Raw genomic sequence first — 21,026 nt, forward strand, 5'->3', positions numbered from 1 at the left:
TGCTTGCAAAAACAATCCCATCAGCCCCACAACAACATAGCAGAGGGCAGAGTAGATTCAAAGCAGCTTTGAATCTACTCTGCCCTCTGCTATGTTGTTGTGGGGCTGATGGGATTGTTTTTGCAAGCATCACTGTGCTAAATAGGGGATGCTTTGCTTTTCCTGGCTTTTATTCTTATTATTTGACCAGAAAATGATTTACTGTAGCAGTGGTTTCTTATCACCAGGGTTTTAGGAACACACTACCAAATGGTATTGTGTTGAGCGGTCGTCTCGTTTTTTCATTGGTTGACCCGTTTTTGGCCATCTGTATGGTGCTGGGACGTGTGGACAGTTCCTTCCTCTTTTTTTTTTTTTTTTTGCTGCTGGGACTCAGAATGTCCCTTAATATTTAGCCGCCTGCTGCTTTACCTATACTTCTATGTTACACCCTGACACGCCTCTTTTTACGCCCACAGTGTCTGCCTTGTATCTATGATACTAACTATACATGCCCTGCACCCCTGTATACACGGCGATACCCGGCCAATCAGGGATTCGGTGCACTTCCTTGGCGCCTCCCACTTGGGCTGCTGTATTCAGTTCTTACATTCTATCTATATGGCGAGATCTGGCCAATCAGGGCTGGTTCTGGCCTCCTGGTGCCTCCCACTTGGGCTGTCCAATCAAGCCCTTCCTACTCTCAGGGAGCACAATGTATTCATACGGCGCTTGCTGATGATGTCATCAAGCCAGCATGCAATTCCCCAGTGTATTTAAACCCAGCTGCACAGATCAGCTGTGTACTCAGCACAGGCTGTGACCCTGGGGCATACACGGACGCTACATGCACACAGTAAGTACCTGCTGACTGCCCTTAATCTCTCTAATCCATTTCCATATCCCCTGGATGTCTATTGAAAACGGTGCTCTGTTTATTATATGTCCACAGAGGTGTTTGCAAGATGATCTCTGTTACATGGGAGATGCTGTTCCTTTATTGATGGATGGCCTTATGTTTGCCTCTGTGAGCTGTCTTTTGCCCCAGCTTTAGGTCCCCTAGTGGATTTTTAAGGTATTTATGTCTGGCATTTGCTATATGTAATGGTTCAAAGACATTGTCTAATATTTAGATATGTCTCCGCCTGACGTGGACTTCCAATATATTTATTTTATTTATTATCTTTTCTCCCCCTTTCTTCTCTCATTTTCTTCCTTTTTTTCTTTGCATCCATGTGTTGCCTTTCCACTCTGAATAGGGATTCGGTTACCTGCATCTCTATCCCCGACACGTCTTCTTTTGCCTGGGGACTGTAATGTGTATTTGCTCATGTCATTATTGACATATTTGGCCTGGACCTGCGGTATGTTTCCAATCAACATGGTTTACTTGTTGCCCTATTATATATTATAGGATGTAAGACTTTGCAATTTATTTTCTTTACTTCTCTTTTTTCTCCCTGGACATATATACGCATGTAGACATATATATATAGGCGTATATTATAATGCTTAAGGTTATACACATATACATATATTGTTAGCGTAAATATGCGCTTATTGCTTTTTTCCTCCCCCTCTTTATCAGATCATCGATCTCTAAACATATTTTTTGTACTATCTACCACCATCGGTATATATTTCATCTATCATTGGAATCTTCCTGGATGATTATATCCACCGCTGTGTATCAGGTGATGTAGCCACATGTTGTAACCCATATGTATTGCAAAAATTTGTGTGTTTTCGCTGGTTTTAATCAATTGATAAAGATATATGTTTTAGGAATTTTTTCTTTTATGTAAATATCATCATTATCATTTTTTATGCTGTACTAATATGATGTGTACTATTCACAGATTGTGAAAATCATGGCTACATAGTAGCAATAATCCTGTTCATTTCGTCCTGAAGAAGCCCCACGGTGAAACGCGTAGGCGACTTCAATAGGATTCTTTCACTATTCTCTTGTTCTGAATGGTTGTATTGTGATTGTGATCAGTTGCTTTCCATTATACCATTGTTAGTGTACATTTTGTAAATTTATGTAATAAAATATATATTTTTTATACTTCCACGAGCCTCAAAGTCCGATTTTGCCCACTCTTCTTGAAGGGGTACTGTTCTATATTCTTATCATTACGGATGTGGCCAATGTGAGTGCTTTCCTTGTGTATCTTGTCCTCCCTCCCTCTCCCTCTTTCCTTTGTCTTTTCCTTTCTGATCATCCCTAGTTTTGTGTTTTTTCCTTCCCTTCCCATCCCCCTCCTTCTTTTGTTTTCAATCATAGGGATATGGCGGTGGACAGATGTGCAGGGAGGTAAAGTGGTGGGGCAGATGAGAAAATGAGTACCTTGATGGGGCAGATGTAAGGGGTCTCTGATCACCTGAGTCCCCCCTTCCCACTTACAGTGTACATAAAGCAGGACTCTGGGTACCCTTATATAAGAGGGGATGCTAGGAATTCTGATGTAAGGGGGGATCTGGTGACCAGACACCCTCTTATATCGAAGTCCCCCTTTACACTAGAGTCCACAGCATTCTTTACATCAGATTTCCCAATGTGAAGGGGAACTCTGGGGACTCTGATGTAAGGGGGGCTCTCTGAGATCCCTAATTTAAGGGCGGAACTGTGATATAAGATATTGACTATGGTGTAAAGTTAAATGCTGTGGACTCTAAAGTAAAGGAGGACTCAGATGACAGGGGGGCGCTGTGGAATATGTAAGGGCTCATTCACAAATGCTTTGATTTCTGAAGAGCGATCTGCAAATAGATCGCTCTTCAGAGAGCATTTAAGAAGCAGTGAGGAGTTGTATTACCTCCACACCACCTGCTTTACCCTTTGAAATCCACACTGCACATGGTTGAGGGCTGCTTGCAGAGTAACACCTTTCACTTGAATGGGTCATGGTCATGCTGAAAACAACAGGGTATAATTGCAGGTGCGGCATGTGAACATGCCCAGTCGCTGCCTCTACAGCTAAAAAGGTGGTAGCGGTTGAGGGGTGGTAAAAGCATGGCTCAGCCGCAGAGTTTTACTGCCCCTAACCACTAGTGTGAACAATTAATTGTTAAAATGTAAAGATTAAGTGTTAAAAAATGTTTTAATACATTTTAAAATGTTTGTTCACATTTATTTATAAGAGTTTCTGTGTACAGTGTGTGTATGTATGTGTGTTATATATTTTACACACACGTGTGTTTGAGCTTTGGGGTGCACACCCTAATACAATAGGCTGCGCACGCCAGTGCTTATACGTGATGGTCTGAACCGAACACTGCTCTGTTGGAACGAACGGTTGAACTGATATGAGAACCAGCAACTCCAATATATATTTTCCTTGGAGACCTACTCTCCAAAAACTCAAAAGTTGTACAAACTAAAGAATTCTTGGCCCATTTAAATGTGTTATTGTCGATATAGTCGACGCTCGTGAGTTATGTGTGGATAGGCTAAGGCCTGGAGGAAGTATAGAACAGCTGGCACTGAAAGGCTCCCAGACAATAGCGCTTTTAGCAGCCTGAACGCTGGGACTTCGCACTGGGAGAGGCTCAACCCAGATGGCTACTGCACTGAGGCAGAGGGGGAAATAGAGGGGGGAAATAGTACTGCTTACTCTTTATACCTCACTGGTGCGTGAGGTATAAATGAAAAAAAAGAATAGGGTGGCGGCTAACCATGCCTTAATTTATGCTATTCACTGGTCCTGAGTGAGTGGTCAAGAGCTCTATCACTAGTATGCTGCCATGTTGGCATCAGGAAAAAGTTTTGCCTATAGTTCTACTTTAAGGCAGCGATACAGAGGGGTGGAGTGCAGTTCATATCACTCTGCCTGAAACTGCAGCTGGAACTATAGAAGAAGCATTAGGTGATGGGGCAGCCTGCTCTTCCTGAGGCAGACACCTCTCCTGCAATTAAATTGTCCCACTGCTTCCATCTGACTCCACTCTGTTTAGGCTCTGCAGAGGGTCTGCGTCGAACCCCCGATGTAGCCCATCACTGCAATCTACATCACAGAAAAGCAAAGTTTAGCACAGTTCTCCCTAATCTCTCCTTATACAGCTCCAACAAACACTGACTTAAGCTGGCCATAGATGGATTGACCCTTGGCAGGTTCAGCTGAAATCGGCTGAGATTTAATCCATATTTGGGCAGGCTGATTGTACCCAATTCGATCCAATTCGATTATTGCCAGCAGCTATCACAGATAGAAGTAATTACTGTGTTCTAGACGTATGCACTTCCGAAAAATTATTTTGTTTCATAAATTTTTTAGCTTAATTTCGGGAAATTCTAAAATTCGGAAATTCGAAAATTTGGAATTTGGAAATTCGAAAATTCAAAATTCAGAAATGAGAAAATTCGGAATTCAAAATTCGGAATTTCGGAAAATGTAAAATTCTGAATTAGGAAATTCCAAATTTCCAGGGATTTGGGACTATTGGGAGCGGGATTAGGGTTAGGTTTAGTGAATTGGGAGAATTGGGAGCGAGATTAGGGTTAGGGATTTGGGACTATTGGGAGCGGGATTAGGGTTAGGTTTAGCAAATTGGGACAATTGGGATAGAGATTAGGGTTAAGGATTTGGGACTATTGGGAGTGGAATTAGGGTTAGGGATTTGGGACTATTGGGAGCGTAATTAGGGTTAGGTTGAGTGAATTGGGAGAATTGGGAGCGAGATTAGGGTTATGGTTAGGGATTTGGGACTATTGGGAGCGGGATTAGGGTTAGGTTTAGTGAATTGGGACAATTAAGAGCTATATTAAGGTTAGGGTTAGGGATTTGGGACTATTTGGAGTGGGATTAGGGTTAGGTTTAGCAAATTGGGACAATTGGGATAGAGATTAGGGTTAGGGTTAAGGATTTGGGACTATTGGGAGTGGAATTAGGGTTAGGGATTTGGGACTATTGGGAGCGTAATTAGGGTTAGGTTGAGTGAATTGGGAGAATTGGGAGCGAGATTAGGGTTATGGTTAGGGATTTGGGACTATTGGGAGCGGGATTAGGGTTAGGTTTAGTGAATTGGGACAATTAAGAGCTATATTAAGGTTAGGGTTAGGGATTTGGGACTATTTGGAGCGGGATTAGGGTTAGGTTTAGCAAATTGGGACAATTGGGATAGAGATTAGGGTTAGGGTTAAGGATTTGGGACTATTGGGAGTGGAATTAGGGTTAGGGATTTGGGACTATTGGGAGCGTAATTAGGGTTAGGCTGAGTGAATTGGGAGAATTGGGAGCGAGATTAGGGTTATGGTTAGGGATTTGGGACTATTGGGAGCGGGATTAGGGTTAGGTTTAGTGGATTGGGACAATTAAGAGCTATATTAAGGTTAGGGTTAGGGATTTGGGACTATTTGGAGTGGGATTAGGGTTAGGTTTAATAATTTGGGACAATTGGGAGTGAGATTAGGGTTAGGGATTTGGGACTATTGGGAGCGGGATTAGGGTTAGGTTTAGTGAATTGGGACAATTGGGAGCGAGATTAGGGTTAGGGATTTGGGACTATTGGGAGCGGGATTAGGGTTAGGTTTAGTGAATTGGGACAATTGGGAGCGAGATTAGGGTTAGGGATTTGGGACTATTGGGAGTGGGATTAGGGTTATGTTTAGTGAATTGGGACAATTGGGAGCGAGATTAGGGTTAGAGATTTGGGACTATTGGGAGTGGGATTAGGGTTAGGGATTTGGGACTATTGGGAGCAGGATTAGGATTAGGTTTAGTGAATTGGAACAATTGGGAGCGAGATTAGGGTTAGGGTTAGGGATTTGGGACTATTGGGAGCGAGATTAAGGTTAGGTTTAGTGAATTGGGAGAATTGGGAGCGAGATTAGGGTTGGTGTTAGGGATTTGGGACTATTGGGACCGGGATTAGGGTTAGGTTTAGTGAATTGGGACAATTGGGAGCGAGATTAGGGTTAGGGTTAGGGATTTGGGACTATTGGGAGTGGGATTATGGTTAGGGATTTGGGACTATTGGGAGCGGGATTAGGGTTAGGTTTAGTGAATTGGGACAATTGGGAGCGAGATTAGGGTTAGGGATTTGGGACTATTGGGAGCGGGATTAGGGTTAGGGATTTGGGACTATTGGGAGCAGGATTAGGGTTAGGGATTTGAGACTATTAGGAGCGAGGTTAGGGTTAGGAATTTGGGACTATTGGGAGTGGGATTAGGGTTAGGGATTTGGGACTATTGGGAGCATGATTAGGGTTAGGTTTAGTGAATTGGGAAAATTGGGAGCGAGATTATGGTTAGGGTTAGGGATTTGGGACTATTGGGAGTGGGATTAGGGTTAGGGATTTGAGATTATTAGGAGCGAGGTTAGGGATTTGGAACTATTGGGAGCGGGATTAGGGTTATGGTTAGGGATTTGGGACTCTTGGGAGCAGGATTAGGGGTTAGGTTTAGTGAATTGGGACAATTGGGAGCGAGATTAGGGTTAGGGATTTTGGACTATTGGGAGCGGAATTAGGGTTAGGGATTTTGGACTATTGGGAGCGGGATTAGGATATAGATACTTACGTTGCAATGCTCATCCGAGTGTAATTTCTGAACTTGTCTGTGTGCACTCTCAACTTCTCATATAGAAACGCAAATTATCTACTTGAGGTGTGTGCTTGGAGGATGGGATGAACCCAATAGCGACGTTTCTGTCTCTGTTGGTAGATATTCTCCCAATAGAGTAGCACAAACAAAAAAAGCTCCACATCTCCATCTTCTTTCTGTACCTTCTTCTCACCTCCACGAGATACCAGTAAGTAAACGGGAAGTGATGTAGAGAGGTGGGGTTGTCCTTTGACGCCCATGCTTCAATAACGCTTGTAAAACGCTGTCAAAACGCCCGCAGCGTCGCAGTAATTTTACCACGAATACGGTAAAAATGCGGTAAAAACGTGGTAAAATAGTGGCGTTTTACCGCTATTTTAACGCTCCGCTATTGGCGTTTTCAGTGTGAAAGGGCTCTTACTGTATCCAAAATGAAAATGTCCATGGTTCAAAGGCCATGCAACATATTGCTTAAAAGATGTTTGACTGGTGAAATCGCACATAGATTTGTCTGTGCAGGTGGATGTGAATCCTGTGGATTTGCTTCAAAATCATGACCGACATAAATCTAACCTTCATTGATACTCATCACATGCCAAGAAAAACATACATCACACACATCACACATTACAATTTTTTTTTATAAATGCACATCTTTTTTGCAGGTAAGGCTGCCTGCCTTGTATTAATTTTTTTACTAGGAGACTGCAAAGCATTGTACCCAGTAGATCAGTAGATTGCGGGTGCAATACAGGGCTTGTGCAGACTGTTGGTGTAAGCTGTCTGCTCATACCTCATATGGGCAGGCAGTTACACACTAACAGGAAGCATCAATGAACCTAGAGCACACAACAGCGCCCTGGTAGTTCATAGATAACTATAAGCTGACAGCTGCAAAGGATGCAGGTACTTGTAGTTATCCCATTCACAGAACTCTGTGAATGAATGACATGATCGGGTGGGCAGAGCCCTGCATGGCCGCGTTTTTTATTTTATTTTGACAGTCGGTGTGGGGAGATTGGGGGGATACAGAGGCTGCTGCAACAGTAACATGTGAAGCCCCATACACACTATAAGTTTTCCTGATGGTTTTCTCTTCAGGTTTACCAAAACCATCTAATATGAGGTCAAACCTTAAGCGTTTCAATTTGAATGCAATCAGGCAGGTCCTTGTACTACATGGTTTTGGTAAACCTGAAGAGAAAACCAGCAGGAAAACTGATAGTGTGTATGGGGATTTACATGTAACAGCATGAATACGGGTGTAACATGTAACATGTTACAAAAGGTGAACTTATCCTTTAAAAAAACATTTCACCAAATTTCACAGGTTTAGGTGGTCTGACCATTTATTGTATAGAATATAAGCAATTTGCAATAACTATCTTTTTATCGGCTTCTTTTTTTCAGATTGCGCTAGGCTTTGTACAGTTTGGATTTGTTGCTATATATCTCTCTGAATCATTTGTACGTGGTTTTATGACAGCTGCTGGCTTGCAGATTCTCCTTTCTGTGCTCAAGTATATATTTGGAGTCACCGTTCCACCATACAGTGGCCCTCTGGCCATTATATATGTAAGTCAACGTTTAACACTTTCTTGCCCAGGGGTCATCAACTAGATACTGTACTTAGGCCAAATTAGGCAGTGCTTTTGTAGATTAACAATAACTGACTAATGTGCCTAAGCAATTTTTTTAGAATGCTTATGAATTGATGTGTTAACAAAAAAAAAATGTTTAAAAAAAAATCATTAATTGTATTAATGCAAATCAAATAGTATAATTCTTCCTTTAATACTGCAATTGTAATTAACAATTACAATATTGAACAAAGGCACACTTCAATAACAATGCCCCCCAACCTACATGCAATCTCAATTCCAAATGTTTGTGGGGTTTTTAGTGGCAGCCAAGTCACAGTTTGCAGTTGCACACAGTGTTGACTGCAAGCTATTTCAAGGGGAATGTAGATGAACATTCCCTGAGCAGGAGACATTGTACAGGGGAAAGTTATCTACAGCGGGAAAACGTTAATTATTGCATAACCATTCATTTTTTTTTTTTCATTTTGTGTTTTTTTTCCTCCGGCAGACATTTATAGATATCTGTAAAAAACTGGGACAAACCAATGTGGCATCTTTAGTGTTTGCTTTGGTCAGCGTAGTGCTGCTAATCACTGTGAAGGAGTTGAATCTCAAATATATGCATAAGATCCATTTTCCCATCCCCATGGAGATTATCATCGTAAGTGTCACCCACAAAGTAGTAAAAATAAGGTTGTGGTAAAAATAAGGAGGCTATTTATAAATCAGTGAGTATAACATTCACTGGTGAGTCATTTGTTTTGTTTTTAAAACTCAGTCACCTGCACATTCACTGTATGAATCAAAATTACTGACATTCATCAACATCTGCATTTCTTACACATTCACTGAAAACCTTTATATTGCACATTCACTATTGTGAATTTTAAAACATGTTTTAAAGGTCCATGAGTACAAGATCCAAAGATGATTGGCCATTTGGTACACTGTAATTATGTCTTCTTTGCATCCAATAGTTGCTACACAAAATACTTTTCTTTAAAATTCTTTATTATAGTGATAAAAAGATGTGTAAGGACTAGGATGTAAAAAAAATATATTTAACTATAATTCTACTGTGTGTGTATGTGTATATTTATATATACAGGGGCAGATCCACAAGATCTGCCCCGGCGCAGCGTATCTGAGATACGCTACGCCGCCGTAACTTACTTTTGTTTGCTTCGAATCCAGAAAGAATTTGCGCCGTAAGTTACGGCGGCGTAGTCTATCTCTCGTGGCGAAATGGCACGTAATTCAAATCGGCGAGTAGGGGGCATGTTTCATTTAAATGAAGCGCGTCCCCGCGCCGAACAAACTGCGCATGCGCTGTCCCTAAATTTCCCGTGGTGCATTGCGCTAAATAACGTCGCAAGGACGTCATTGTTTTGACGTGGACGTAAATTACGTCCATCCCGATTCACGGACGACTTACGCAAACAACATTTTTTTTTTAAATTATACGCGGGAATGACGGCCACACTTAACATTGCGTATGCCACCAAATAGCAGCTTTAACTATACGCCGGAAAAAGCCGACTAGAGACGATGTAAAAGAATGCGACGGCCACTCGTACATTCGTGGATCGTCGGAAATAGCTAATTTGCATACTTGACGCGGATTACGACGGGAACGCCACCCAGCGGACGCCGAATAATTGCATCTTAGATCCGAAGGCGTACGAAGACGTACGCCTGTCGGATCTTGTTTTGAGGATTCAAAACAAAGATACGACGCAGGAAATTTGAAAGTACGCCGGCGTATCAGTACTCTCTTTGTGGATCTACCCCACAGTGTGTGTATATATATATATATATATATATATATATATATATATATATATATATATATATATATGCGTGTGTATGTGTGTGTATATATATATATATATATATATATATATATATATATATATATATATATATATATATATATATATATATATATATATATATGCGTGTGTATGTGTGTGTATATATATATATATATATATATATATATATATATATATATTCTCACAACAATTTTGTAAATATTTTATTATGTCTTTTCATGTGACAACACTGAAGAAATTACATCTTGCTACAATGTAAAGTACTGAGTGTACAGCTTGTATAAGGCCCCTTTCACACCTGCTGACCGTATGTCCGCTTTTTCATCCATCCGTTTGCGAATGAAAAAGGGACATACATTGGTCCCTATGAGATTGCTGGTGGTGGCAGATGAACATCCGCTGACACCTGCTCTCGTCCGCCTCCGCAATGATTTGATTCTGCAGACGAAAGAAAACCCTATTTTTCCTTCCGTCTGCGGATCAGGTCGGATGAACACGGACATACGGTCCGTGTTCATCCGATCCCCCCATAGGGGAGAGCGGAGAAAAGACAGGGCGGTCTCTGCACAGTGTGCAGGGACCGCCCTGTCATCTGCCGGCTCAGCGGGGATCAACGGAGCGATCCCCGCTGAGCATACGGAGGCGGATCATTACTGATTCGCCCTGTGTGAAAGGGGCCTAACAGTGTAAATTTGCTGTGCCCTCAAAATAACACACAGCCATTAAAGCGGACCTTTAGTAATTTTTTCAACTTTACATCCATTAAATCTTCTGCCTTTGTTTCAACTTTGGGTAGTAAAACTTTTTTTTTCTGACAGTAAATACCTTATACAGCCACTTCTTGTTTCTTGTCTGGTAAAAACCTAGGCTTGTGCACAGCTCTCTCTCTCACTCTCGTGAGAGTTTGCTAGATAGGGAGGGGGGGTGAGTCATAAGAGGGCCAATGAGAGCTGCAGAGCTGGAGGTGTGTGTTTGTGTAAATCCAGAAAGTCAACAGGCAGCAGTTTCAGCTTCCCACAATTAAAATGGTTGCAGCCATAGTCAGTGGAGGGAGATTTCTGCAGCATAGGGAAGCTTCAGAATGTCAAAGATGTTTTTATTACAAATTATATGAGCAGACTGCAGTTCCTCTTTAATGTCTAAACTGCTGGCAACAAAAGTGAATACACCCCCTAAGTGAAATTGTCTAAATTAGGCCCATTCATCTCAGTTGAATGAGTCAAGTGTCGTGATTTATAAGTTAGCTAAGCCCTCACTGTCCTTTAAATGGATTGGCACTGTATGCTCCCCGTAGGCGGTGGAGCCTCTGAGTTTTTGTTGATAATGTAGCATGCTGAGGGTTGCTGATGGGGTTTGTATTGTGTTCTCCTGTCACGCGGACACTTGGCACTGTTTGTACTGTTGTTTTTCTTTGTCGAAAAGAATAAAACATATACCGTATTTTCAGGCGTATAAGACGACTTTCTAACCCCTTAAAATCATCTTAAAAGTCAGGGGTCGTCTTATACGCCGGTAACCTAACATCCTTACCTTATCCTAAGACATGTAGAATCGCGGCCGTACGTTTTTTCAAAAGCCGCGCCTCCTATGTCTTCTGTTCCGTGATAGGCGGAACACTCAGCTTCCCAGGAGACACTGTGTTTAGTGTCCGCCTATCACGGAGGCCCTCTCGTCCTGTGTTTAGTGTCCACCTATCACGGAGGCCCTCTCGGACGAGAGGGCCTCCGTGATAGGCGAACACTGAACACAGTGCCTCCTGGGAAGCTGACTTTTCCGCCTATCACGGAACAGAAGACATAGGAGGCGTGGCTTTTGAAAAAACGTACAGTATGGCCGCGATTCTGCATGTCTTAGGATAAGGTAAGGGCACAGCGAGTCTGGCATACAGCTGGCATGTAATGGGGCACAGTCTGGCATGTAATGGGGCACAGTCTGGCATGTAATGGGGCACAGTCTGGCATGTAATGGGGCACAGTCTGGCATGTAGTGGCACAGTCTGGCATGTAATGGTGGTACCGTGAGGCGAGGCATGACTAGTAAGAAGGGAGTAGTCTTATACAGTGAGTATATCCCAAAACCAACATTTTGGCTGGAAAATTAGGGGGTCGTCTTATACGCCCAGTCGTCTTATACGCCGGCAAATATGGTATTTGACTCTAAATTAGGCCCAAAGTGTCAATATTTTGTGTGGCCAGGGCTGGACTTACCATTGGGCTTGACTGGACTCAAGCCCATGGGCCCCGCACAAAAGGGGGCCCTCATTGGAGGAGGAAGCAGGAAGAGCCATGCAGCACTGGAGGAGGAAGCTGGAATAGCCATACCTCAGAACTACGATTGCAACCCCCCGCTACTTTGAGTGGTGGCACCCCCGCTCGACCACTTTGATTGGCGGCACCCCCCGCTCAACAACCTTGATCGGTGCCCCCCCGCTTCTCGGCTCCTGGGGGCCCCTTCGATCAACACTCAAGGCCAGGGGCCCCCACCACCCTAAGTCCTGCCCTGTGTGTGCCCACCATTATTTTACAGCACTGCCTTAACCCTCTTGGGCATGGAGTTCACCAGAGCTTCACAGGTTGCCACTGGAGTCCTCTTCCACTCCAACATGACAACATCACAGAGCTGGTGGATGTTAGAGACCATGCGCACCTCAACCTTCTATTTGAGGATGCCCCACAGATGCTCAATAGGTTTAGGTCTGAGGACATGCTTGGCCAGCCCATCACCTTTACCCTCAGCTTCTTTAGCAAGCCAGTGGTCATCTTGGATGTGTGTTTGGGGTCATTATGTTAAAATATTGCCCTGCGGCCCAGTCTCCAAAGGGAAGGGATCATGCTCTGCTTCAGTATGTCACAGTACATGTTGGAATTCATGGTTCCCTCAATGAACTGTAACTCCCCACTTTTGCAGCCCCAGACTATGACACTTCCACCACCATACTTGACTGTAGGCAAGACGCACTTGTCTTTGTACTCCTTACCTGGTTGCCGCCACACACACTTGACACCATCTGAACCAAATAACTTTATCTTTGTCTCATCAGACGACAGAACATGGTTCTAGTAATCCATGACTTTAGTCTGCTTGTCTTCAGCAAACTTTTTGCGTGCTTTCTTGTGCATCATCTTTAGAAGCGGCTTCCTTCTGGGATGACAGTCATGCAGACCAATTTGATGCAGTGTGCGGCGAATGATCTAAGCACTGACAGACTGAGCCCCCTTTCCTTCAACCTCTGCAGTAATGCTGGCAGCACTCATACCTCTATTTCCCAAAGACAACCTCTGGATATGACGCTGAGCATGTGCACTCATCTTCTTTGGTCGACCATGGCAAGGCCTGTTCTGAGTGGAACCTGTCCTGTTAAACCGCTGTATGGTCTTGGCCACCATGCTGCAGCTCAGTTTGAGGTTCTTGGCAATCTTCTTATAGCCTAGGCCATCTTTATGTAGAGCAACAATTCTTTTTTTCAGATCCTCAGAGAGTTCTTTGTCATGAGGTGCCATGTTGAACTTCCAGTGACCAGTATGAGAAAGCGATAACACTAAATTTAACACAACTGCACTAACGAGTCACATGGCACCAGGGAGAGAAAATGGCTAATTGGGCCCATTGGACATTTTCACTTAGGGGTGTACTCACCATTGTTGCCAGCGGTTTAGACTTTAATGGCTTTGTGTTGAGTTATTTTAAGGGGACAGCAAATTTACACTATTATACAAGTTGTGCACTCACTACTTTACATGGTAGCAAGATGTCATTTCTTCAGTGTTGTCACATGAAAACATATAACAAAATATTATACTGCATAGTGTATGTGTGTGTGTATATATATATATATATATATATATATATATATATATATATATATATATATATAGTGTGTGTGTATATGTGTGTATGTATATATATATATATATATATATATATATATATATATATATATATATATATATATATATATATGTATATATACAGTATATAGTGTAATCAGAAAAAAGCATTGAGAATAAAATAAAATAAAATTAATTACATCAACTCATAGAAATTGCTATTATTAAATAATATATAAAACCTTAAAAGCAGAATATGCAAGGTACACTAAATAGTGGCAATAGTGGTGATTAACCACTTAGGACCGGAAGGATTTGGCCATTTAATTACTAAGGCCATTTTTTGCGATTCGGCACTGCGTCACTTTTACTGACAATTGCGCGGTCGTGCAACGCTGTACCCAAACAAAATTGATGTCCTTTTTTCCCCACAAATAGAGCTTTCTTTTGGTGGTATTTGATCACCTCTGCGGTTTCTATTGTTTGCGCTATAAACAAAAACATTTTGAAAAAAATATATATATATTTTTTACTTTTTGCTATAATATATATCCCCAATTTTATTAATTGTTTAAACAAATGTTTTCATCAGTTTAGACCAATTCTTCTATATATTTTTGGCAACAAATCACAATAGGCGTATATTGATTGCTTTGCTCAAAAGTTATCGTGTCTACAAAATAGGGGATAGATTTATGGCATTTTTCTTATTATTTTTGTACTAGTAATGGCGGCGATCAGTGATTTTTAGCAGGACTGCGACATTGCGGCGGACAGATCGGACACTTTTTTGGGACCACTGACATTTAAACAGCGACTAGAGCTACACATAGCCACTGATCACTGTATAAATGTCACTGGCAGGAAAGGGGTTAACACTAGGGGGGAACCAAGGGGTTTAAATGTGTTAGGGAGGGTTTCTAACTGTGGGGGGTAGGATTGCATGGAGGAGGAGTCTGATTGCTGTTCCTAATCAGTAGGAACAGCAGATCTGTCTTTCCTCCCCTGACAAAACTGAGATCTGTCTATTTACATTGACAGATCTCCATTCTGTCTCTGTCAGAAATGTTCGTGGGTGGCCGGTGGGCATCGCACTTGCCGGCCATGTGCATCGGCTTTGGCATCGCGCCGCACCCCCTAGAGCTCTTAAAGCGGCCGACGTACAGTTATGGAGATTCGCCCAGGGGAGCCAACCTGCCGCAGTATAACTGTGGCGGCTGGTCCTTAACCACTTAAGGACCCCTTCACGCCGATATACGTCGGCAGAATGGCAGGGCTGGGCACATCAACGTATAGGTACGTTGCTCTTTAAGCCTAGCCGTGGGGTCGCGGGCGCACGCCCGCGACCCGGTCTGAACCTCCGTGACCGTGGGACTCGCGGACCCGATCGCCGCTGGAGTCCCTCGATCGGTCCCCGGAGCTGAAGAACGGGGAGAGCCGTGTGTAAACACGGCTTCCCTGTTCTTCACTGTGGCGGCAGCATCGATCGTGTCATCCCTTTTATAGGGGGACACAATCGATGACGTCACACCTACAGCCACACCCCCTTACAGTTGTAAACACACTTCAGGTCACACATAACCCCATCAGCTCCCCCTGTGGTTAACTCCCAAACTGCAACTGTCATTTTCACAATAAACAATGCATTTTAAATGCATTTTTTGCTGTGAAAATGACAATGGTCCCAAAAATGTGTCAAAATTGTCCGAAGTGTCCGCCATAATGTTGCAGTCATGAAAAAAAATCGCTGATCGCCGCCATTAGTAGTAAAAAATTTTTTTTTATAAAAATGCAATAAAACTATCCCCTATTTTGTAAACGCTATAAATTTTGCGCAAACCAACCGATAAGCGCTTATTGTGATTTTTTTTTACCAAAAATAGGTAGAAGAATACGTATCGGCCTGAACTGAGGAAAATTATTTTTTGTGTATATATATATTTTTGGGGGATATTTATTATGGCAAAAAGTAAAAAATTGTCGCTCTATTTTTGTTTATAGCGCAAAAAATTAAAACCGCAGAGGTGATCAAATGCCACCAAAAGAAAGCCCTATTTGTGGGTAAAAAAGGGGCCAATTTTGTTTGGGAGCCACGTCGCACGACCGCGCAATTGTCAGTTAAAGCGACGCAGTGCCGATTTGCAAAAAGGGGCAAGGTCCTTTAGCTGCATTTTGGTCCGGGTCTTAAGTGGTAAAGTGGTTAAAGTAAATATTTGGGGTGGGATTATTGAAAATGAAATATTAACCAATCCTGATATAAACACATACATGGTTTTAGAATACAGTACAGATAATGCAAGGTAACCTCTTTTGTGATTTAGCCAATAGACATGTGCATTTGTTTTCGTCCCAATCTATTTTTGATAACAGTTTGATATAGATAGAAGTTTCGACATGACGGTGACAATAGCGATCTGTGTCTATCAAATCTGTGGTCGAATGTGCCTAACCTACCTCTTTCAGTCCAAGATTATTCAACATAGAGAGAAAAGATTTGACATTATAGAGACATGAAGATTCAAAACAGCTAAAAACATATGATCGCTGCGAGCGGACATTTATAGTCAAATGCTCCACCCATAGGCTATAGAAGAATTCTAATGTTGGTTGACTAGTAATAATAATTAATAAATATAATTATTACTAGTCACACAACATTAAAATTCTACTATAGCTTGTGGGTGGAGCATTCGACCGGAAATGTACGATTGCGATGTCGTACAATTTAGCTGCTTCGTCTAATTTTCTTAGAACATTCGACAGACACCATAAGCCTTCAATTGACAGATTTGACCTTAATTCGGATTTTCAGACAAATGCATTTTTTAACAAAATTAAATAAAAACAAATTTCGGGAGTAACTAAATACATTTATTTTTCGGACGAAATTCCGAAACAAAATATTTCTGTGTGCACATGTCTATTAGCCAATATTATCTATTCATAAAGATAATTAAAATACCCAAAAATAAAACACAGATATGTGTAAACTAACCCTAATTTCCAAAGATCTCCACACGTAAACATTTACTTTCAGGGTTTATTCACACTGTCTGCACACTAAATGCTTGATTTAATTGTGGGGGCAGCTGTCCCGTGTGGAAAGTTATTCTTTGCAGTAAGCTGTGGTTAGGGGGGGGTGTGATATGCATTTCAGAGCATCTCATCATTTTTTTTTCTTTTGTTTTTTTGTAGTGCACAAAGTGACATTTCATTCATGTATCCAAACAGTGCAGTGCATTGCTCTCTAGTGTTGGTGACATGTGGTGCCATCCAGTGCACTGCAGAAATATGCAGTTTACCATATCAGCAGTGTGGTGTGAGGGGGCACAATAGAAAAAAAAATTCTACCTGCATTTGTTGTCACTGGCTTTTTTCTTGTGCAAAACAAAACTCCAGTCACCTCACATAGTGTGAAAAAGCCCTCAATAAACATTTACCCAAAAATACTCCCCCTATGCACTACATTTTAAACTGTAATGCCGTGTACACACGATCGGACATTACAACAACAAAATTGTGGATTTTTTTCGGACGGAATGTTGACCCAAACTTGTGTTGCCAACACGGTCACACAAATGTTGTCAGAAAGTCCGAACGTCAAGAACACAGTCACATACAACATTACGAAGAGCCGAGAAAAATGAAGTTCAATGATTCCGAGCATGTGTCGAATTGATTCCGAGCATGCGTATGAATTTTGTGCGTCGGAAATTGCATTCAGAAGATCGGAATTTCCGACAAGAACTTTTGTTCAGTTCTCAAACATTTGCTGTCGGAAATTCCGACAGCAAATGTCCGATTGAGCATACACGCGGTCGGAATATCTGACCAAAAGCTCACATCGAACATTTATTGTCGGAAATTCCGATCGTGTGTACGCGGCATTAGCCTTCCCAAACAGGTGCTTCCTAACCCCCTTGTCTTGCATTGCATTGCTACTGTAATGTCTCCTTTTATTTTGTAAAGCTCTACTCAAACTGTTTGCACTATATATTCTATATAATATAAATAATAAAAATTAAGACATTGCTGCAGTTTCATGGGTTTGAGCATTCACTGACATCACATTCATTGCATTTTAAATATGTTAATTGTTGCTGATTAATATACACTGAATGCCAATGAATCCAACGCAATGCATGTGACTAGATTCCTTAGAATTTTATAAATATGCCTCTAAATTTTAATGATATTCTCATTCAATACAGCATGTATTTTAATTTTTTTTTTGTTACTTTAGTGTCTTAAATAAAATATATATGTTTATAGGTCATTATTGCTACAGTCATCTCTGGTAGTTTTAACCTTCCTGAAAAGTATCACATGGATATTGTGGGACAGATCCCTCTAGGGTATGTATTTAAAATATACATTGATAAAGCATTACAAAGGAATCAGGAACAAATTAATACTTCCTACTACTCACACCAGGCATTCTGTCTTGTATCACACCCCACCCTACCCCATCAACTAGCTAGCCTTAGTATTGAATGAACAAAATCATAGGCACACTGAGGCTGGGATAAACAATGAAGGGCCTTTTGGAAACCTTTTATTTAACATGATTATTTGTTACTAATTCATGATGTGTGGGTGGCTGTGTACTTATTTGGCAGTCGTACCACCCTAGCCTTATGTTTTCTATTTAAGAATGCTATCCTGCAATCCTACTAGCTTCCTGTACATGCTGACATTTTTCTAAGGCCATCTCTGCAGAAAACAAACCAGTGCCAGAATGTCAAAAGTACTAAACTATATCAAACATAGTGGAATAAAGCCATTTCCTTATTTACTATATCACATATCCATCTGTTTCAGATATAGCCAAAGTGAGAATAATTTTTTGCCAGAAAAAAATATCTGTCACTTTTGGGATACAGTACATGGTACAGTGTAAAATTTAAGATCTTGGCAAGCAGGATTGCACATTTTCTATTTAATAAAATCAAAAGTACAAAGTAGTTAGAAACAAATGTTTAGCCCAGGGGCATATCATCAAATCAGGGGGCCCAATGTGCAAGATCAAAAGTGAGCCTTATGCTTAGCGTGCCACTGCAAAAGGTGTGCCTGGTTTAAATTGTGCTAAATATTGGGTGTGGTTAAATGGAGTCTGAGATAACTTACATAATGCAGATTGTGGTGAAAAGGGAATGATAGGTATGTTTACTTTTGTACATTGGTGTATGTTTCATCATATGACTATGGGCCGGTATTGAAGTGGTTAAACAAGCCCAAATATCCTACAGAACCAAAGTTAAAAACGTTAATTCCAGAGGTATTTTTCCCAAGGGAACTGAAATAGGCTATTAAGAAATTCAGGTAACTCATTTCTGGGTTCTCAATGGCTGGGAACAGGGTTTAACTCTACAGATGAATTTGAAAATAATAATGTCCAGTTTGATATTACTACAAAATGTAGGAAATGGTTACCCGTATCTTGTTTATTTGAAACGCGTTCTTGCTGCACAGTCATCTTGCAGTACACACAGGCCAAGTGCAGTGGCGTCTCCAGCTTTCATATTTATGGGGGGACAGGGACAAAAGTTGGGGGGCCAACTATAAAATGCAATTATATATCCTGGGGCCCTTTACTACGATCCTACAACGGGCCCTTTCACATGTTCTGCAGTGATCTCCCTTCCTACTATACTGGGGCCCCCCAGGTTGGCAGAAAACAATAGATATGTGTCACCAGCACACCAAGAAAATATAAGGGTCCAAAGCAGTGGGAGAACTCTCAGGGTTGCAAAGGTCTCGCCACCGGGCCCTGGTGTTCTGCCACTGTGGGGTTGACAGCGCTGGTCTGGCATCTGTCTCCTTGGCAGCAGCGGTAGTCTATTAGGACCTAGAGCTGGTGACATGGCTCAAGTCCTGCGGGAACATGTGGGAACGAAGTTCCTGCACTTTTTTCACAGCAGGAACTCAGTTCCCTTTGCAGGACTAGAGCAGTCGAGCCACCCAAGCCAATCCTTCACTAAGCGGCGATGCCCAGCTCGAGTCACTGTCGGGGGCAGGCGAACCTTAGTAATCATTTATGTTACTGGCCGCTTCCTGTATATGGATTCAACAGGTAGTGTGCGGGTATTCCGTCACTTCCTCGATTGCTGCAATGTCTCCTGGGAGCTTTTGTCATTGTTCCCAGGAGACATTGCGAAGGTCTGCCGCGAGTTATCACGGGTTTTAGAAAGAAGCAAGACCCATTCGGTTTAGTAATTATGCATATGAGCGTATCATTTTTTCAAACTGTGATAATGATCACATATGAGGATTACTGTGAGTGCTGATATAGATGCCAAAACTATGGTGAGAGGTGATGCACCAATGTCCTACCATAAATGACAAATAAATACACATGTATATGAAAATAACATGAGAAAACCTGAAAAATAAATAACAGCAAACAACAGACAGCAGTGCTGCAATATTAAATCCAATGAAAATCCAGCAGCAATAATAGCAGACCAATATAAAATCTGATAGGAAAAAGCTGTATAAGATGGTCAGTCCATATCCGATGCAACCCAAGAAAACATAAACATCAGAAGCATCAATGTTATTGCAGTATAAGTGGAGTCCAAACAGGTAATGGCTTGTGGAGGGGGTGATCCTAGGTATATGGATACGAGGTGGTCCCGGTGCTCCCCTCAAGGTTCCCCACTCACCAGATGGTACTCCCCGCTTGGGGTATCAGGCATGTAATGCTCGTTCCTGGGATCACTGCTCTATTCTTCTGCTTATACGACCAGCTTCCTTCCAGGTGGTACTTAATGGATCAGCTGTCCAGCGGGCAATAGACCGCCCGATACCTCCGTATCTCAGGGAAAGAAAAGGGGACTCCAATAGTGCAATACCGTTTGTAGGTAAAATTTATTTAAAAAACTGTATTATAGCCAATGATAGCAATCTCCAAAAGGAGTGGCTATATATTAAAAACCGGTACAAAAAACACAAATAAAACAAAGAATAAACAGAAAAAATATCTCCAGAATGCAGGGTCTAAAGCGTGTAGTCAGCGGTATGTAGCGTGCGCTCCAGCTACAACCACCTCACGCTGACCCGGAAGTGACGTATGTGCATGTACGCCTGACGTACGTTTCGATGAAAGATCGTCTGAAAGATCGTCTTCTGAGGCACGCCTCAGAAGACGATCTTTCATCGAAACGTACGTTAAGCGTACATGCACATACGTCACTTCCGGGTCAGCTGAGGTGGTTGTAGCTGGAGCGCACGCTACATACCGCTGACTACACG

At 41.9% G+C, this 21,026-nt stretch overlaps 1 protein-coding gene and 1 long non-coding RNA gene across 4 annotated transcripts in view; both read left to right on the forward strand.

The window, feature by feature from the left end:
* The window catches only part of SLC26A9 (solute carrier family 26 member 9), a 736,991-nt gene that overhangs the window by 362,308 nt on the left and 353,657 nt on the right, over positions 1–21,026 (forward strand). For 2 of the 3 annotated variants that reach the window (XM_040337624.1, XM_040337626.1), the window contains 3 exons: positions 7,938–8,102; positions 8,619–8,771; positions 18,045–18,127. In XM_040337624.1, coding sequence (XP_040193558.1) covers positions 7,938–8,102; positions 8,619–8,771; positions 18,045–18,127 — 401 coding nt within the window. The remainder of the gene's footprint in view (positions 1–7,937; positions 8,103–8,618; positions 8,772–18,044; positions 18,128–21,026) is intronic. The other variant, XM_040337625.1, reaches the window with a different exon arrangement.
* LOC120927151 lies at positions 720–2,056 on the forward strand. The gene is made up of 5 exons (XR_005747045.1): positions 720–835; positions 932–1,054; positions 1,239–1,343; positions 1,568–1,673; positions 1,839–2,056. It is a non-coding gene; the product is annotated as an uncharacterized LOC120927151 (long non-coding RNA).

Source organism: Rana temporaria, chromosome 2, assembly GCF_905171775.1.
Source record: "Rana temporaria chromosome 2, aRanTem1.1, whole genome shotgun sequence".
Taxonomy (NCBI): Eukaryota; Metazoa; Chordata; class Amphibia; order Anura; family Ranidae; genus Rana; species Rana temporaria.